This window comes from Malus sylvestris, chromosome 13 (genome assembly GCF_916048215.2).
Source record: "Malus sylvestris chromosome 13, drMalSylv7.2, whole genome shotgun sequence".
Classification (NCBI taxonomy): Eukaryota; Viridiplantae; Streptophyta; class Magnoliopsida; order Rosales; family Rosaceae; genus Malus; species Malus sylvestris.
Window position 1 is genome coordinate 32,691,275 of NC_062272.1, and position 20,162 is coordinate 32,711,436.

The 20,162-nt window shown below is 36.9% G+C and overlaps 1 protein-coding gene across 2 annotated transcripts; it reads left to right on the top strand.

Moving 5' to 3' along the window:
- Window positions 1-6,137: 6,137 nt before the first annotated feature.
- Window positions 6,138-8,988, top strand: LOC126595139 ((R)-mandelonitrile lyase 3-like). Of its 2 annotated transcripts, none has more exons than XM_050261516.1 (5): window positions 6,138-6,323; window positions 6,504-6,630; window positions 6,766-7,428; window positions 7,746-8,583; window positions 8,711-8,988. In XM_050261516.1, exons 2-5 carry the CDS (start codon window positions 6,534-6,536, stop codon window positions 8,769-8,771), a joined length of 1,659 nt encoding a protein of 552 aa, XP_050117473.1. In that variant the 5' UTR covers window positions 6,138-6,323; window positions 6,504-6,533; the 3' UTR covers window positions 8,772-8,988. The 2 variants fall into 2 exon arrangements, with proteins under 2 accessions (XP_050117473.1, XP_050117472.1); XM_050261515.1 differs by having other exon boundaries at window positions 6,138-6,319.
- The last annotated feature ends 11,174 nt before the right edge of the window (window positions 8,989-20,162 follow it).

The window sequence follows — 20,162 nt, forward strand, 5'->3', positions numbered from 1 at the left end:
TGAAAGATCGAGGTAGTTTCACTATCCCTTGTGTAATTGGTAATACAAGGTTTGAACATGCTATGCTAGATTTAGGTGCATCAATTAATGTCATGCCATATTCTGTTTATGCATCTATGAATCTAGGAAAGCTTACAAATGATGGTGTTATTATTCAATTAGCCAATCGATCTAATGCATACCCGAAAGGAGTTTTGGAAGATGTTTTGGTGCAAGTAGACCACTTGATTTTTCCTGCAGATTTCTACGTGCTTGACATGGAGGACTTAGGCCATTCTCCATCATCGCCAATCTTACTTGGACGACCTTTCATGAAAACAGCCCACACCAAAATTGACGTGGCCAAATGAGCCTTAACTATGGAATTTGGTGGTGATATGATTAACTTTAAAGTTTCTGAATCTATTGAGAATCCTAATGATGTTCGTTCTTGTTTTGCCATTGATGTAATTAGAAATGTAGGGTATGAACGTTCAGCACCAATTAAGAAGGATGTATTTCGAACCACCAACGAAGAAGGAATTGGAATAAAGCACAAGGGATACGCCACTGCCATCAAGAAACCCAATCTAACCGAGAGCACCCATAGTGAATTTGTTCATAGTGTTGCTACTTTTGAAAAGACATCGCAGTACATTGGTAAGACACTTACGCCAACTCCAATTCCCATTTCAAATAATAGGTTGTTACCTTCTTTGGTGCAGGTACCTAATCGAATTCAAGGTGGTGGGTGAGTTCACGTTGACTTAAGGAAGCAAAACACCACAATCAGGAAGGATCACTATCCTTTTCCATTCAATGATCCAAAGTATGAAGTGTTTCGAGGGGCAGGTTGTAGAGGAAATACCCCTTCATGCCATGGGTTCCAATAAAACTTAACAGGGGGTATCATTCGGCTAGAAGACGTTAAAGCAAGTGCTTCTTGGGAGGCAACCCATGCGTTCAAATAAAGAAGACCTAGGAATCTCCGGCTCCACAACCAGATTTGCGTTCTTAAACTCTACTCTTTATTGCTTTTACTTTGCCATAATTGTCATGTTTGTTAGTTGTGTTGCTTGCTTGCTTACAAGTTAGTCTATGTTTGAAACATTGAGGACAATGTTTGTTTAAGTGTGTGGGGGGGGGGGGGGTAAACAAAGTGTTTTGCATTGATTTTCGTGGGATTTTACGACCTAGCACTTCTAGAGTTGTTACTCGTTGTTTTTAAGTGTTTTTTGTGTGTTTTGAAGTGTTTTAGTGTGTTTTGAAAGAAAAATACGAAAATTTGAAAAAAAAAATTAGAAAAAGTTTTGAAAAACCCAAAAAAAATCGTTTTAGAGTCGTTTTTGTGTGTTTGTGTCTTAGGGTACCTTCCAACACAATGATGAGAATTTGGTTTTCAATTGCACGACTGTTAAAGAAAATTACAAACATGGGTGGAAGTTTGATATGCTATTTGGTTAATACTTGGTTGTAGTTGTCATTAACGAATTCACATGTAATCACAAAGAAAAAAAATTAGTTTTTGTAACATGCTTGAAGGAAGGAACTCAAACTAACGCTACAACCCTGAGAGACTTGAGCCTATACTTCGTTTGGACAGTTAATAATATGTGAATTCTTGTTTTCTAAAGTCGTTGCATGATCTCATTATTTCTTTGCTTGGTTGCTACTTAGAATGCGTTTTCATCATTATAGTTCCAAATACTAGAACTTATGCCCATTTCATTCAAAGCTTTAAATTGAGTGCATAACATATAACAAGATGAAGTTGCTTAGTTACCACCAGAGCCAAAAAGCCTTAATCCCTTGCAATGTATTGTAGGTTTAACCCCTTTGAGCCTTAATTAGCCTATTTTTTTTTGTTAGCCACATTCTCCTTACCTAGCCTAGAATAGGACTATCCATACCCTTGTTCTTAAAGTATAGTGGAGCATGACTTAGAGGGAATTTCTTTTGATCAACATTATGCAGAGAAACAAGTGTGGGGGAAGGAAAAAAAAAACGTGAAAAAGAAAAGAAAAAAGAAAGGAAAGGAGTTCTAAATAAGTGAGAATGAACTCACAAGTATTGGTTGTTGAAGAAGGGTCCAAAAGTTTGAATTCGGCCCTAAGTATTGTGTGAATCTTCCCCTTGTGTTGGTTGTTGCATTCAAAAATGAATTCTAAGTGTCGATTTCATTATTTTTGCTTACTATTGCTTTAAGAACCTTTGTTTATCCTTAACCTTTCTTTGTTAGCTAATACCCTTAGCCCCATTACAACCCTTTCACTTTAATCTTGGTTGTTGTGTGTTTCAATATGTGGAGTTTGAAATTGGTACGAGCATATGAAATCCTTGGTTCTCGCTTCTAAGTAGTGGCATTCCGTTCATGAGATCATATATATACATGCATTAATAATTCCAAAAAGTGTCTTCTTTGTTATGACATATGCGAGTGCTAGTCTACATGTTCACATCAATCTTCTCACATATACCTAGTATAGGGAGTTTAGTCAGAAAATCTGTGTGAAAATAGAGAGTATATCCGATGAGGAATTGAGGGAATTCTCTAAGGCATGTTACTACATTCAAAATGTTGTTTTAATTGATTAAATGCAAGCTAGTGAGTGGTAACTGCGATTAAGTGTGTGCTCGAGGGTAAGGATAGTTAAAATCTAGGGTAAAGTACAAAAAAGTACCTCAACTATTGGTGTCACGACATTTTTATACCTCATTTTTTTAAATTGACAATGTCATACCCCATCTTACGAATTTCCGCTAATGCCATACCTCCGTCAGTTTTTCTGTTAATTTCTCAGTTAATTGCTGACGTGGCTTGATTCGGGACGCACTTTCTATTAAAAAATTATTAAAAACTAAAAAAAATGATTTGTTGCAACCCACACAGATTTTGTTTTGTTCCCCATCTTCTTTTCTCCCCCATCTTCTTTTTCCTTCATCTTCTTCCCCCAATTTGCTGCAACCCACACAGAAAATAAAAAAAAATAAAAAATAAAAAATGAAAAACAAACAAAACTCCCCCCCCCCCCGCCCCCTCTCTTCTCCCCATTCTTCATCTCCCTTCCTCTTCTTCCTACCTGCTGCAACCCAGAAAAAAGAAGAAACCCCCCCCCACCCAACCTGCAGAAGAAGAAGAAAGAGAAGGAAAAGAAAAAAAAAAGGTGCCTCGCCCCCCCCCCCTTAACCTGCAGAAGAAGAAGAAAAAGAGAGAGAAGGAAAAACAAAAAAATAAAGAAAGATACCAGTTCGTCCATCACCCCCGCGTACCCACCCTTTTCCCTCCACATCCATTCCCCCCATTTTCTCCACGCCCAAGTTCTCAACGAGATCTGGGTTTTTTTTTTGGGTTGCAGGTAATGGGTGCGAGGTTGGGTGCGGAGAGTGGGTGCGGGGAGAAGAGGGGGTGGGGAGCGGGGAAGACAAATTGGATTTTTTTTTTCCCCTTTTTTTTTCTGGGTTGAAGTTGCAGGAAGGGGGAAGAAGAAGATGGGGAGAAGAGAGAGAAGGGGGGAAGGGAACGAATTGATTGTTGGTTTTTTTTTTTTTTTAACTTTTCTTTATTATTTTAATATTTAAAAAATATTAAATGATTTTTTTGAGTTTTTAATAATTTTTTAATCGAAAATGGGCCCCGGATCAAGCCACGTTAGCAATTAACTGAGAAATTAACAGAAAAATTGATGGAGGAATGACATTGGCACAAATTCGTAAGATAAGGTATGACATTATCAATTTTAAAAGATGAGGTATGAAAGTGTTGTGACATCAATAGTTGAGGTAGTTTTTTGTAATTTACCCTAAAATTTCAGTGAGTAGTGATTTTTAATGTGTTATGTTTCATTAGAAATCCCTGAGGCAAATGTTGGAAGGTCTAGGTTATGTTTTGTTATATTTTGTTTCTTTTGTTTTGCTCGAGGACTAGCAAAAGCTAAGTGTGGGGGAATTTGATAGGAGCATGTTTATGCGATTTAGTTAGCTTGTTTTCTTGCATTTTCATAGTTAGTTTCTACTTATTATAATGTTTTAAGCTATTTTCATGTGTTTTCAGGTTCAAATGACAAAGTTGGCAAGAAAGTGCAATTTAGAGCATTTTGGAGCAGTTTTGGGCCAAGAATGGATAACACATGCATGGAGCAAGGTGGATGGACGTTTTTGAAGTTCAACAGGCTAGGAATATGCTGAAAAGATGAAGAAAATAAATTCAAGACAAAGAAGATAAGGAATCAGCTAAAAAGAAGGAACATTATCCAAAACTTTATCCAACCTTATCTTATCCAAACTAACCTTATCTTATCTTATCCTATCCTAATCCTAATCTACCTAAATTCCAGCTGCAAGGGGGACTTATTTTCGGATTAAGATACCTACAAATTAGGTTTCTAGAAGCCAAGACCCTATCCCTAAATTGGTGCCACACCTAGCCCTTCTAGAAGCTCTATTTCCTGATGCAAAGACTACTCCTTGTCCTCCCTGGAATCTGATGAGAAGTGTCCTTATTCCTTGCTAATTTGGAGTCCTAATTCCTCTCCTTTTCAGCCTTAGCTGTGCATTCCCCTCTCCCTATAAATACATAGTGTCGGAGCACTCACAACTCACCCATCTTTCACCATAAAACCACACACATAAGAGCCATAAACTCAGAAAATCCCCATTGTGCCGTAGCTGTGCAAGGAAGGAGAAAAAGAAGCCACTTGGAGCCATGCTTGCCATTCAAGACATTTGATTGTTGGAGTGTTTCTAGGTGTATTCTATCTTTGTTTTCAATGTTTAAATTTAATTGTCTTTGTTTAATTGCGAACATGAGGAACTAATTTCGTTTTAGTTAGAGGTAAATTCAAAGCCCTGAACATATATGTGATATGAATTGATTACATGCAGTTATGATTCCATAAATCATGAATGTAATTAGCTTAACTGCTTGATTGATAACTTATTCTTGCATGTGGGTTAAGGGTGCACACTTAGTTTGCATGCAAGGATTTGATGCTAAAATATAAGGGAGTTTCACCTAATAGTTTCGAACTTATATTTGCAAGTAGTGGAGGTTGCTAGTCACGATTGTGTTAAGTAAATTCCTGGCAGGAGTATCATGTTGTTCATAGTTACGAATGCCTTGTCAATGCTTATGATTTTCATAGAGCTTAATGATCTTTGATGTGTGTCCTTATCATGTTTTTCGTGTAGGGAACTTGATAAGAATAATTTGGTTGCGATGCGATGTCCAATTCAATGAATTTAGGAAAATCCGATGGTTAATTAGTGTTGTTCACGGTTAACTTGGGGCATTGTCATTCATGGTTTATAGGAAGAATAACTGGAAATCGATTTGTATGCATATGTGTCATGTGTGGAGAATGACCCTCTAGCTAGCCATTCACCTCTTAAAACACCCTAAATTCGTATTACATTTAGTTAATTTCTGCAAGTATTTAGTTTAAGTCTTAAATTCGTCCAAACACCAACCCTCCTTTCTATTTCATGTTTTTAGGTTAGAATCTATCCAATTGGTGTCTTTTTAATGTTTTGAGTCTTTTTAGTTCCAATTTGGTCCAAAGTCATCCTTAGTGTTAGTTTTGAGTCAGTTTGCTTGTTTTGTGATGTTTTGAGTATTTTGAGTCAATGTTGAGTCATAAGAGTCTAGTTTAGTGTTTTTAAGTCTTGTTAAGTATAATTGAGTCTAATTTGAGTCTTTTTAGTCCCTCATAATCCCCGGCCTAGAACGATCCCTATTTATCCATACTACAATTGTCAAAAAGAAAGTTTAATTTGTTTGTTAGTTTATACCACATCAGGTGCGCATATGAAACCCAAATAAAAAAATTTCATGTGATCTTTGTGCAGGATTTGTGAGAGGCTCATGTTTCAATAGGGTTACTACAAGAGTTAAGATTTTTCTAGTTTTATATATCGTGCACGATTTGTCAGAGGCTCATGTTTCAATAGGTTTAATACTAGAGTTAAGATTTTTATAGTTTTATATATGGAACATAGCAACACGTTCGCATTCCGTCGTTGAGTTGGCGCCAGAAAAGTGCCACGTGAGCCAGTCATGTCCTTTACAAAGGTCCTTTCCTTTTCTCAAGTTATGACCTTTCTTTGTATATAGATGCCTTCACCGTCTATAAAGAGCGATGCTCACTGCACGCAATACTCGCCATTCAGTAGCATTCGGTTTCAAGATTACGGAGAGTTATTGAGAGAAGTTTGAGCTTGTTTTTTTCTTGAGGATACAAGTGCTGCTTCCATACAAAGTCCATCTTTGTATCCTGCATGGGAGAAGTTTATTAACAAAATCCTAGAAGCACATCTGAAAAAGAAATTCTAGACTCAATATCTCGTCCGTAAAGTTTCTTACCGTTTATAATATATGTGCAGTTATCGTTTATTTTACTAACTTCCAAACATTAGAAGAACTTCAAAATTTGTAAATTAATGACCCTTTTGTTGTTATTCTCTAATGAGTATGGACAAACAAAATGATTATCTCTAGATGAAACCATACAAGTGTTTTGAATTTTCAGGGGAGTACGTTCACCTTCCAGGATTCAAAAATGGTGAAATCAATGGTGTTTCGTGTGCTATTGGTGTTGCAACTTTGTGTCCATCTTCAATCAGAGGTTCAATCGTTGGCCACTCCTTCTGAGCATGGTAAACTATATATGTAAATAAAAAAAAATAAAAAAACATAAAGATGACTGCAAAGTAGATGTGCTACTTATGATAAACTTCTGAAACCATTATTCTTCCTTTGTACTTAAGAAAATTCTCTTTTACATTTTTCAGATTTTAGCTACTCAAAATCTGTGGTTAATGCCACTGATCTTCCACAAGAAGAAGTATATGACTACATCGTAGTTGGAGGGGGTACCGCAGGGTGTCCATTGGCAGCAACTTTATCATTGAACTATTCGGTGCTCGTTTTAGAAAGGGGAAGTTTTCCTGCATCATATCCGAATGTCTTGACTCAAGATGGGTTTATTTATAATCTCCAGCAAGAAGATGATGGAGAGACACCAGTTCAAAGGGTCATGTCAGAAGATGGTATTCCTACTGTTAGAGGAAGGATCCTCGGCGGCACGAGCATAATCAATGCTGGCGTTTACGCAAGAGCTAACATTTCATTCTTTAGTCAATCAGGAGTTGAATGGAACATGGATTTGGTTAATGCAACATATGAGTGGATCGAAGACACTATTGTGTACAAGCCAAATGCATTCGCTTGGCAAACTATTACACAACAAGCATTTTTGGAGGCTGGTGTTTTACCAGACAATGGATTCAGTTTGGATCACGTACTGGGAACTAGAATCACTGGCTCAACTTTTGACAATAATGGAACGAGACATGCAGCTGATGAACTACTTAACAAAGGAGACCTAGACAACTTGCGAGTTGCGGTTCATGCCAACGTAGAGAAGATCCTCATCTCTTCTACTTTTGAATCAAGTACGTTTGCATCTAAGTTATCTAAAGCATCCTAGTTTCTCCGTCTCATACTGCACTTTAAATTAATAATTAATTATTTTAAACCATCAATGGAATGAAGGTAAATCCAAATACTGGAAATGGTAATAAAGCTACCCTATTTTTGTTATTTTTGTTTGATGTTAATTATAAGCTATTTTATAGGGAACTATTATTAGCACTCCAAAAATCTCATTCTACACTTCTCATAAGTGTAATTTTCTTCCTAATTTTAGAAAGTTTGGAGTGCAAAATGAGATTTTTGGAGTGCGAATAACAATTCTCATTTTATAATGCAGATTTGTCAGCAAGAGGAGTCATATTTAAGGATTCTAATGGGATTTCTCATCGGTCATACGTACGCAATCAAGGAGAAGTTATATTGAGTGCAGGGACAATGGGGACTCCTCAACTTCTACTACTTAGTGGTGTTGGCCCGGAGTCCTACTTATCATCGCTTGGAATCCCAGTTGTTATTGACCATCCTTACGTTGGTCATTTTCTGTACGACAATCCTCGTAATTTCATAAACATTTTGCCCCCAAATCCAGTTGAAGGCTCAATTGTAACAGCTCTGGGCATTAGAAACAATTTCTGGCAATGTTCTATCTCGGGTGGGCCACTTACTGTTCCACCCTACAGTTTTTTCCCTAGTCAGTCTTACCCCCTACCAAATTCGACTTTCCTTCACATTCCTAACAAAGTTCCAGGACCTTTATCTCATGGTTCTCTCACGCTAAATTCATCTAATGATGTGACTGTTGGCCCAAACGTTGTATTCAATTACTATTCCAATGCCACAGACCTTGCTCATTGTGTTAGCGGCATGAAACAGTTCAGTGATTTATTAAGGACCGATGCATTTAAACCATATAAAACCGAAGATTTGCCAGGTGTAGAAGGCTTCACCTTTTTAGGAGTTCCTTTTCCAAATAACCAAACAGATGATGCACTCGAAACATTTTGTCATGATTCACTGGCCTCATATTGGCATTACCACGGTGGATGCATTGTTGGAAAGGTGGTTGACGGTGGTTTGCGTGTTAGTGGGATCGATGCATTACGCGTTGTTGATTCTTCCACATTCCCTGTCACACCGGCGAGCCACCCTATGGGCTTCTATCTGATGTTAGGCAGGTATGTGATATATACTCGCAAAATAACTTGAATTTTTCAAAACTTATTTGCTTGTATGAATTGCTTGTAAAGAAATCTATGCCATGTTGCTCTTTTTCATTCCTTTCAACTTTTGTGCTTTGGGCAGGTATATGGGTCTTCAAATTCTGCAAGAGAGATCACCTTGGATTGGTATATCATCCGCGTGATTCAACATTCAAACCGATATTTTCCTTAATTATGCACTATCCTTTACTTTTCAATGCCTTAATAATAAACCCATTAGTTATTGGGGATTATGGTTGGCTGCTCGAAAGGGACGTGTTCTTTCTATGCACCGGGCTATCTGTACCTCTTTATTTCATGTTTAACATATTTCTCTTTTAATGTTGAGGTTATCTAATAAAATTAGATCTCTTGAGATTTTGACGTGTGTATTTTTCATTTTTTTTCATGCAATATTCTACTTATCTAAATTAATGTATTCAACTAGGAGATCAAAAGGTTTTAAAGAGTTTACAAATACAAGGGTAATCAAGATTCTAAATGAATCCATGAAATTCCATGGGTAGTCAATCAAAGATCTGAAAGTGTTTCATAAAACTCCATGTGGATTCAATTAGAATTTAATTTTAAAATATTTTAAAAAATTAAGAATTTGGAGGGATTTTATAGTGTATTTTAGGCTTCAGAAAATCATTATGAATGAATGCAAATGAAGTCTAGGAAACTTCAATAAAACTCCATCAAACTCCATGGATTAATAACTGTTTTAAAATCTTCCAAAATCTCAATTAATTAGACCTATAAAGGGATGAGTTTCTATCATTTGACAAAATACAAAAAAAAACTAAAGGTAAACCGTAAAGGCATGAAGGACCAATGATATACAGTAAAACCTCTAAGTAGTAATAATGTTAGGATCAAACTAATTTTACTATTATAGGGAGGTTATTACTTAATAGAGGTTTAGCTAAGAAAATTATTTTTTCACTTAATTACCCTTAATAAAAGTTGTATAGAATATGAATACAAAGAACTACATTAGTAGTGGAACATGCTTGTAAAACGAGGAAACATGCTTGTAAAACTAAAAACATTTTAGCTCCAACAACGAGATTTCCATGTGTAGATGAATTACTACATACTTCCAAGCTCAAGGACATGAGATCAAATCTTCTATATCCAAAATAGATGTGACCTCTCTGTGACTCCAATCATTTAACTGACAAATTTAAAGAAATAATAAATTAACTCTATACAATAATTTATTATCCCAAACAAATTTAGAGAAATAATTTATTCATCTTAAATTTCTATTTATGACATTACATATTTTCGAAAAACTATTGCCACTTATTATTATGTGGAGGTAACTTTTTTAATACGAGACCTAAATGAATTGTAACGTAATACCTTTATTATTTAAATATGGAGTATTTCTATATATAACTAGCCCAAGTTAGGGCCGAAAACTTTTTAGAATTAAGTACCAAAAAACCCTTAACCTTTTAGCGTCTTAAGTACCAAAAACCCCTCAAAATTTTTATTATCATTTCAAATTAGTCTCAACCTTTTTAAACATTCCAAGTGTCGCATCCCGACTCAACCATAGCACAATATTGTCCACTTTAGGTCATGAATAAGATGGTTTATTTCGAACAGTTCTAAACGCTGGAAAACCTAAGCGATTCTCTGTCATGTTGCCTCAGCACAGTCAAAACATCCAAAGAACACATCATCATTGATTTCTAAAATCATCAAGGTCATCAGAAGGTGTAAAGCAAAGATAAGGTGAGACAATAGTTCAGTTGTCAGAAACGTTATTCATAATCAATATCCCAAACCAAACTAATTGTCCTCGGTCAATAAGTGAGGAAAAACACTATAGTCGAAAAATCAATAACAATTTGTCAATAAGGTCGACAAGACCAAAGATTGTCTCGAATTTCACAACACCTTGTGAGAATTCCAACTTTCTTCTGCTACTACCTTTTTGGGGGAAAAGAAAAGAATCTCGTCCACTGAGATCATGTCTCCCAAGAGGAGTACCAATTTAATCAAAGTTTACAGTCGAAGAATTTGGTATAAAGTTGATGGCCCAAAGCGGACAATATCTTGCTACGGCGGAGGCGGGATGTGACAATTTGGTATCAAAGCAAGACTCACCATCCATTCGGATGTGCCGACAAGGACATCGATCTCCCTAAGGGTGGTGGATTGTAGTATCCCACATCAGCAGGGTGGGGGTTAGTCCCTAACCTTATATGTACATGCCCCTCTCTTCCTAGTATGATGCATTTTGGGTGGAAGCCCAAGAACAAATCCATGAGGGTGTGGCCCAAAGCAGACAATATCTTGCTACGGCGGAGACGAGATGTGACAATTTGGTATCAGAGCCAGACTCACTGTCCATTCGAATGGGCCGACAAGGACATCGGCCTTGTTGGAAATGTTCCCTAAAACCAATCATATGATGATACTTTACGGACATTTCACATGTTAAAGTAATTTAGTTAATATAAAGGGCAAAGATTATTGTTTGAAGCTATCTCATATAAATGTTATATGCTTAAAGATAAGTCCAAGGAATATGTAATTGGGAGAATGTGATCTAAAGAAATTAGATTCATGAGACCATTCTCTTTCGTATACATATCCTAAACATTCCTGATCATAGGATTGCCAATTGGGCATTGACAGTCTGTTAAGATCGGTACGTGCTATGTCTTCTCTTAGGGAGAGTGACTGGTCTCGAGACATTCGTGTGACTGACACCAAGATAAGCATGTAGGTGCTCAACAGAGAATGAGTCCACTGAACACGATCAACAAAGAGTTCTCATACTCATGTCACATGAGAACTCATGGTTGGGATATGCAAAGTAGTCCTTTGACCTGAGGCATCATAGTTGTCTTATGGTTAGGTCTTTCATCTTTGACTATGTCAAAGTCACTCCATCAAAGGGCGTCCACGGCATAGTTGGGGTTAAGCCACTTAGCCATGGAGGCAAGTGAATGCGCAACAAGGGATCCCTAACCTTCAAACCGTTTGAGGGAGAATACTCTATGATATGATTAAGAATGTCTGGCCAGAGTATGAATGAGATTTAGGAAGTCATTCCAAATCACATTCAAGGTAATCATAGAAGTAAGAGAATCACATTGGATAGTAGACATGAATAAACTATCAAACCAAACAATGTGGTCAAGAGTATTGTATTATAGAAAGACCGTATTGCATTGTAATCCTAAACTGAATAGGTTATCCACCTCTTCTGATTAGCTTGGGAAGCCATGACATACTATTAGGTATCACTCATGGTTTGTGGAAGCCCTAAAGGTGTGTAATCACTAAAGGGAAAATTGAAGATAAGTTTCAATTCACAATCGATTTGAAGAGTTCTAATCGCCCACTGCCTCGCTAAAAGGAACCTAATGGATCGTACATCGTGTACGGTAGAGATTGAAGAAATAACGGAGATAAGTAAGGATAATTAAATGGTTTAATTATTTATGGCAAGGATTAATTAATATGTTAATTAATCAAACGAATAAGTTCGTTATAGACCTCGGGTTAGTTTTAGGCCACAAGGCCCAATAGGATTTGAATGTCAAACCCACTAACTCAAGTTGTATGACAACTTGAATACATAAAGGGCTTGAAAGCCCAATAAACCCTTAAGGTCGACCACATTAGAGGATGAAGGGTTTTGGTTCTTTTGTTATTTAATTGAAGGGACTATATAAAGAACTTTATAACATTTCATCAATAGGGGTTTCTTTTGGAGAAAAGATGAAAACACAATGCTCTCCTTTTCTCTCTAAGAGGCCGGCCACCCTAGAGGAAATTAGTTAGCAATCTTACTTCCTCTAGGTCACTCATCTCTTCATCAATGCTCTCCTTGGTGTGGAGACTTAGATGTTCTCTATTTTTTGGGAACTTGGAGAATCCATTCTACCATCCTCATCCAAGAAATCCATGGAGCTAAGAAGTAAGGAATGAAGGCCCTATCTCTTGGCTGATTAGCCTTTGCTTATGCAAAGAAGAATCAACAAAGGTATAATATTTCTCAACTCACTTTGTTCTTGAGTTGAGTCTTAGTCCACCACACTCACTAGGCCTTGAATTTCATAGGTAAAGTTTTATTTTTGAGTGCATACAAGCATGATTCCACCTTTTAATTGTTAATAGCATGCATAGATGTTGCTCAAATGAACTAGTTTTTACAAATATTTCCTTCAAGTCTCCTTAAGGGGGGTGGATTGTAGTATCCCACATCGGCGGGGTTGGGGTTTGTCCCTGGCCATATATGTACATGCCTCTCTCTTCCTAGCATGACACGTTTTGGGTAGTGAGGTTCCCTTGCCTAGGAACAAATCTGTGAGGGCATGACCCAAAGCGAACAATATCGTGCTACAGCAGAGTCGGGGTGCGACAATTTGGTATCAGAGCCAAACTCACCGTCGGTTCGGATGTGTCGACGAGGACATCGGTCTCCCTAAGGGGGGTGGATTGTAGTATCCTACATTGGCCTATGTACATGCCCCTTTCTTCCCAGCATGACGCATTTTGGGTGGAAGCCCAAGAACAAATCCGTGAGGGCATGGCCCAAAGCGGACAATATCTTGCTACGGTAGAGGCTGGGATATGACAACTAGATACTAATAATTTATAACAATAAGAATCATGTATTATGCAACTTTTTTTTTAATACCACAAATATATAAATAAAGAGTGAGAGGTTTGGCTCTATCCATATACTGGGTCATCCATAATAATGTGGTATTAAACTCGTCATAAAAAATAGTTGAATTTGATGTCTCACTTATAAGTAGTATGAAATATCGTAGCACTAAGTAGTTAAAAGACATTTTACCTGGGTTCGATATTCTGATAAAAGACATTTTACGGTAATTTCCAACAATCAATTTACCCATCCTTATGGTCCAAAGAATAGAGAATGCTAGATAACTCGGTTATCTATTAGGGTTGTAATCAACCAACAAAAGCTATCAAACTATACGAGTGTGATCAAGTCTATAGTTGGAATACCATTATTATACAGTTAAACCATTCTATGTAGTGATGTTCTGTATAGGAATAACCTCATCTTATTTATAAAAAGTTGGATTAAGTATCTAAAACTTCCCAACCCTTTAGTGTTATGGTCTCGACTTTTTTACATATTCAAAACAAGTACCCAACTAATTGAAAATGTCACATTCGTTAAGCCTCATTTAAAAATCTATTAAATTAACTAGAGATTATTTTGTCTCCAAAATCAATAGAAGATCATTGAAGTATAGCCTCCACCAACTAGCGATCAGCACCACCCACATCAGGCCATCATCTCCAAACCCAACAAAAACTACCAACTCCACCCTACAACTTAAGCCGCCAACATCAAGCAGAAGGTCATGAAGGTTACTGAAGCGATATGGACTGATATGATGCGGCCACCACCATCTTCACCAAGAAGAACTAGAGCGCTTTACAAGCCGAGAATTGACAAATGAGGAAATCATAAGAGTAGAAACAAGTTCATTGAAACCCTATTTGAATTCTTAACCCTCTTTTTAGTTAAGAGATTGTCTTCCTGATGTAATTTCAAATTGGGTCCATTTTTTCATTAAATTCAATACCCATTTAATCATTGGTTCCATATTAAATAATTTATGTCTGAAATTTAGATTTTAAGGAAACTAATATTAATGTTGATCATGATATACTCAGTTGGTGAGTTTTGAATATAATCTATGTTTGAAAAATTAATAGGGGCTTAACGGATGTGACATTTCATTAGCTTGTGTACTTGGTGTAGTATCCCACATTGGTGGGGTGGGGTTGGTCCTTGGCCTTATATGTATATGCCCCTCTCTTCCTAGCATGACGCGTTTTGGGTAGTGAGGTTCTCTTGCCCAGGAACAAATCTGTGAGGGCGTGGCCCAAAGAGGACAATACTATGCTACGACAGAGTCGGGAGGTGACAATTTGGTATCAGAGCCAAACTCACCATCCATTCGTATGTGCTGACGAAGACATCGGTCTCCCTAAGGGGGTGGATTGTAGTATCCCACATCGGCAGGGTGGGGGTTGGTCCTTAGCCTTATATGTACATGCCCCTCTCTTCCTAGCATGACGCGTTTTGGGTAGTGAGGTTCTCTTGCCCAGGAACAAATCTATGAAGGCATGGCCCAAAGCAGACAATATCGTGCTACAGCGGAGTCGGGATGCAAAACTGGTCTTAAACACTAGCACGTATAAAACATGTTTCACATGGAAACAAATCGTACAAACTGATGGATTATTTTACCATATCGGATTGAACACACCTTCGTCCAAAGTATGAAGGCGATAATCAAATTATTGTGGGACAATTCGGACAATTAATCGTCATAAAGTTAAATTGCAACCACTAGGACAACTCCACACTTGGTAAATTATTTAACCCTTTATGATCTATATCCGATTAAACACACATTTTGAGTAAATTAATTGACCCCCTTATGATCTGTATCTGATTGAACATCCCTTGTCCGTTTGAAACCTGATAGGATTTTTAGTACATACGTTAGGAAGGTTAAAATCACACAAAATACTTGCAAGAGAACAAAATAATTGTAGTATAAATGGCTCAACTAAGGTCGTTTCCATAGGGATTAAATGAATAATTTATATTTAAAACCAACTCTTAATTAATTACTTAAAACAAATTAGGAAAATGTTGATTTTGGAATTTAAAATAATTAAAACGAATTTTAAATAAAAACAATTAAATAAATCAACTAGAAAACAATTTAAAGAAAATCAATATGCTCCTTATAATAAAAGCAAAGACATCTCTTGCAATGTAAACAACTATACTAACATTCAACTATTGATTTAAAATCTTCATATCAAAAAGTACAACACAACAAATTTCAACAACAAAATCTATGTAAATGAATTATTTTACAATATTTCTTTTCACTCAAATTATTTTTTGAAAGAACCTCAATGGTTATTTTTTGAAAGAACATCAATGGTGCGAGAACATACTTTACTTGTCAATTTGAAAGAATACATTAAGAATTCTAGAGGATATAATTCTGAAAAAGCTCTTGTAAAAAACATCTTGTTATAAAATTAGACTAAAAATTAAATATTAATGACATATGGCTAAAAATTTAGGACATAACATACCAAATCTCTATCACATGCGACAAAAAAATAATCATTTTTTTGTGGTTTATATTTAACTGAGGAAAAGAAAGGCGGTGTAGCAAAGAGAGTGATTGGAGAGACTGGAGAGATTGTAGAATGCTTAGAGATTCTTGTGTGTATTCTTTCCTATGCAGTGCCTTTATTTATAGTAGAATAAGAGGAGAAGATTAACTTCTCCTCCAAGTAAGTACAATCCTATAAAGAAAGAATAACTAGAATAATAGATAATCTAGCAACTAAATCTATCTAGGATTTACACAATCACAATTAAAGATATCCGTAACACTCCCCTTGAGTGTATAAAGGGCACTAGCCCAAATAGGTACCTCATTAAAACCTAGTTAGGTAGCAAAATCGCAAAGGGAAAATTGCTCGTAATCGTTGGGAAAAAGGTACATTAAGATTAAACGAGTATACTTTAGGATACTCCCCTTGAATTTGACATAAAGTTCCAAAGAGAACTAATAATGTTACAACTTCGAAAGCTTCCGTGTACCAATTCCTTGAACAAGCCTCTAGAAAGTAGTCTTTGACAAAGATTTGGTTAAGAGGTCGGCCAGGGTTTCTTGGGAATGGATTTGCTTAACTTAAATCTTCCAATATTGTTTCTTATGAGAGAAAAAGAAATTCTGGACGATATGCTTGGTGTTGTCTCCTTTAATGTATCCCTTCTTAAGTTGTTCGATACATGTTGCGTTATCTTTAGAGATTGTTGTAGGGATACCAACGATAGAAGAAAATTTGTAAGTGCTTCAAATATGTTTCATTACTGCTCTTAACTAAAAGCACTCATGTGTAGCTCATGTAGGGAGAAAATTTCAGCATAGTTTGAAGAGGTCGCAACGAAGGTATGTTTGGTTGACCTCCAAAATATTGCAGTGCCTTCAATGGTAAAGACGTAACTCGTTTAAGGACATGCCTTATACAGGTCAGATAAGTACCCTTTGTCAGCATAACTAACAAGGCTTGAATCACCCCGAGAATCGAGGGGAGTTGCAGCTCTTCTCAAGGATTCATAAAGATAGAACAAACCCAAATTTGTCATACCTTCGAGGTAGTGGAAGATGTCTTTAACACCTGTCCGATGTATAGGTAGGCGCGTGATTGCATCTTGCCAAAAGATTGATAACAAAGGAGATATCTGGTCTAGTACACTGAGCTAAGTACAGTAAAGTGCCAATCACACTTATGGAACTTTAGACTCCAACACCTCTTCCTCATCCTTTTGGGATAGAAACGATCTCGTTTAGCATCTAGCAATATAACAACCATAGGAGTACACGAAGGCTTCGCTTTATCTTTATTAAAACGATTCAACACCTTCTAGGTGTAGTTCGACTAATGAACAAGAATTCCATCCGAAGAATGCTAAATCTCTAGGCTAAGACAATATCGAGTTTTCCCAAGATTTTTCACCTCAAGTTCCGACTTCAGGTGCATGATAGTTTTCACAGGCTCTTTAGGAGTCCCAATGAGATCACTTTTGACGATAAGCCTATATGGTAGGGCATTGGGAGATGAGTTTTCCATGGACTTGTCTTCGCATAGATGGTGGTGTTGTGATTGAGTCTAGAATAAACATCCTACATATCCCAGGAAGAGAATCAAATTGCGCATAGTTCGGATGTATCTTTATCTATTCGATCTAAAGGCATTGGCAGGGAATTTATCTCTAGTTAGGGAATCCATCTCAGGGTGATGGGTATTGGATTTCTCGTAATTTGCTCAATCGTCCATTTATCCTTTAGGGTTTCACATCCTCCGTGGATGCAATTTATGTTAATAGTGGGCTTCTTTGCCGAGCACTCATCTTTATCGTCAGTATGTGTGTCTAATCGGTCCCTGTCTTTAGGTTCGATTGAGCCTTGTTTCCTTACCTTGTCTCTGACGAACTCTTAGCAATGTCTTTGATTCAATAGTTCTTCTATATTATCCCTCAACATGCGACAACTCCTAGTAGCATGACTAGTGCTCTTGTGAAAAAAAAAAAAAAAAAAAAACCAGTATTCATTCGGGTTCTTTTTTGCTAGATGCTTCAGGAGTGGTTTTGGGCACCAAAAAATGATTTCTCTTTTATGCTGTGGAAGATGCTATTGATGGTAGTGTTTAGAGCAGTGTACTACTTTAGCTTGGTCTGGGGCTTGTTTATCTCAATCTCCTCCTCTACAGTTTAACGTGGGTAAAGGGGAGGAATGTCCTTGTCGCTTATTCTTCTATCAGCATTCTTGAAATAGTTTGGTTCGACAATTCTCCTTATAGTCTTATCATCCCAATCTGTGAGGTCGTTTAAGCATTCTACCAGAGTGGCGTAATCATACTTCCTTTTATTCAACTTCTAGGAAAATGGTGAATGGACATACATGCCCTACTTAAAGGCTATAATGGCCAATCTATCATCGGGCTTCTCAATTTCTACTAGCTCTGTGCAGAAATGTTTCAGATAAATCCTGAGGCTTCCGTCTCTAAATTAAGGATCTTTTTTTAACATGATCTCGTGGCATTTGCGCACATCGTAGTATACTGAATAAGTATTGGTAAAGATATTAGCCAAACTTTCAAAGCAATCAATGGACCTTGATGGCAATTCTTGAGTACCATCTTATCTCTAGTCCCTCCAAGGTGAACAGGAACATCTTATACATCCAAGCATTGTTGTTGTTGTACAACGCCATGACATTCTGATAGTGCATAATATAATAGTCTAGGTCAGAATCCTCATGAAATGATATGAATCACGGCCAAAAGAACTATTCCATAAAAGGTATGGCTTCAATCGCCATTGAAAATGGGCCCTTGGACTTGATCGTTGGTTTGCCATGGATGTTAGGATGATGGTTTCTGACCAAACCTCTAGAGTTCTCTCTATCGATACCCCAATCAGGTTCAAGAAAGAAGAGTCCTACGAGGCTAGGAGCTTGCTCATAAAAGCCACATTGAAGACCTGCCCATCGTGCAAGGAACCCTTACTTGGATTAGTGATGTTTGCTGAGATTGTGATGGTAAGCGACGATATAGGCTCCCATTTAGGGGTCATGATACTTATATTATATTCCCATAACCAAAATCAAGAATTTGAGTATGAGAGGTTGTCCCACTCAACTTTTCCATATATACGTTTGTCAATGTCCATGAAATAGAAGTGGCTTCCGGCTTGCAGCCACTTGGTTCTTTTACAACTTGTCGATATAGATGTTAATCTTCATCAAGGTCTCCTAGATCTGATCCATGGAAGGGGGGTCTGTTAGCCTAGCCCCCATTGTTTTCTAGGGCGGCTGTTATTCCTTGTGGGTTATTACTTGCTCTGGAAGTGGCAGAGACATTAGGCAACAGTTTATCCTTTCCTGGAGCAATGGATGCATCAAACTACAGATTATCCCCACCAAAGGGATTAACTTTAGCATTTACCAAGCTTTCCTCGGGAGACATGTCAGGGGTGAAGTGATTACTAATTTTCTAGTAACGCAGTCTCTTCTCTCATTAATTTTCTAGTTCTTACTAGTCACTCTTCAACAACGATTACAAACATAATTACTAGTACAAAATCAAACATTCAAGTAGAAGAACCAACTCTTTTGAATTTCTTCGAGAACAAACTTACAACACCTTCAAAAGTGTTTTCTTGACACTTGCAAGACAATGCTTGCAAATACCCCTTCCAATGCCCATCCTTTCATAAAGAAAGTTTGTTCCCTTGGAGTTACTTTGCTTTCTTCATTTGACTTTCGTATGACTACAATAGTCATGGTCCCTAAACTCTCACTTGAAGCTTATTTCAATTGTGTCATACACATCAAACAATTTGGAGAGCGTGTGGTAAATGTTCACTGTATAGTTTACAATAAACTTAGTGAACCATTTGAATAGGGACACAAAGGTAAGTCCTAGACTAGTTTTCATCTAGTGAAGTGGTGTAACACTTCAACACTCAATGATTCAAAATCATCATTAGTCCATACAATTGAAAATCATTAATCTTCTATGTTGATAGACTATTGTCCCTAAACAACTATCTTGTTCCAACAAAATTACAAACATTCAAGAGTTGTTCAAGGCAACTTTCATTTATTCATACAACAATTTGTAAGTGAAGAATCATGGAACATAAAGTGTCTATGCGCTTGTGCTTTTTTCTAAAATTCCTTATTCATTTAACAAAGAAACAAGCACTACTGTTTGTGTTAACTAAGGCTTGGTCAAAGAAACTCTTCTTTCTTCATACAACAATTTGTAGGTGAATAATTATTGGCACAGAAAGTTTCCATGTCTTTGTGCTAACTTCTTATGTTCCTTTGTTCATTCAACAAAGGAATAAACACATCTAGTTGTGTTATCCTTGATGAGTCAATATTTTACTATATGTTTTACCCAATCTTATTATTAATTTATTGGTTATT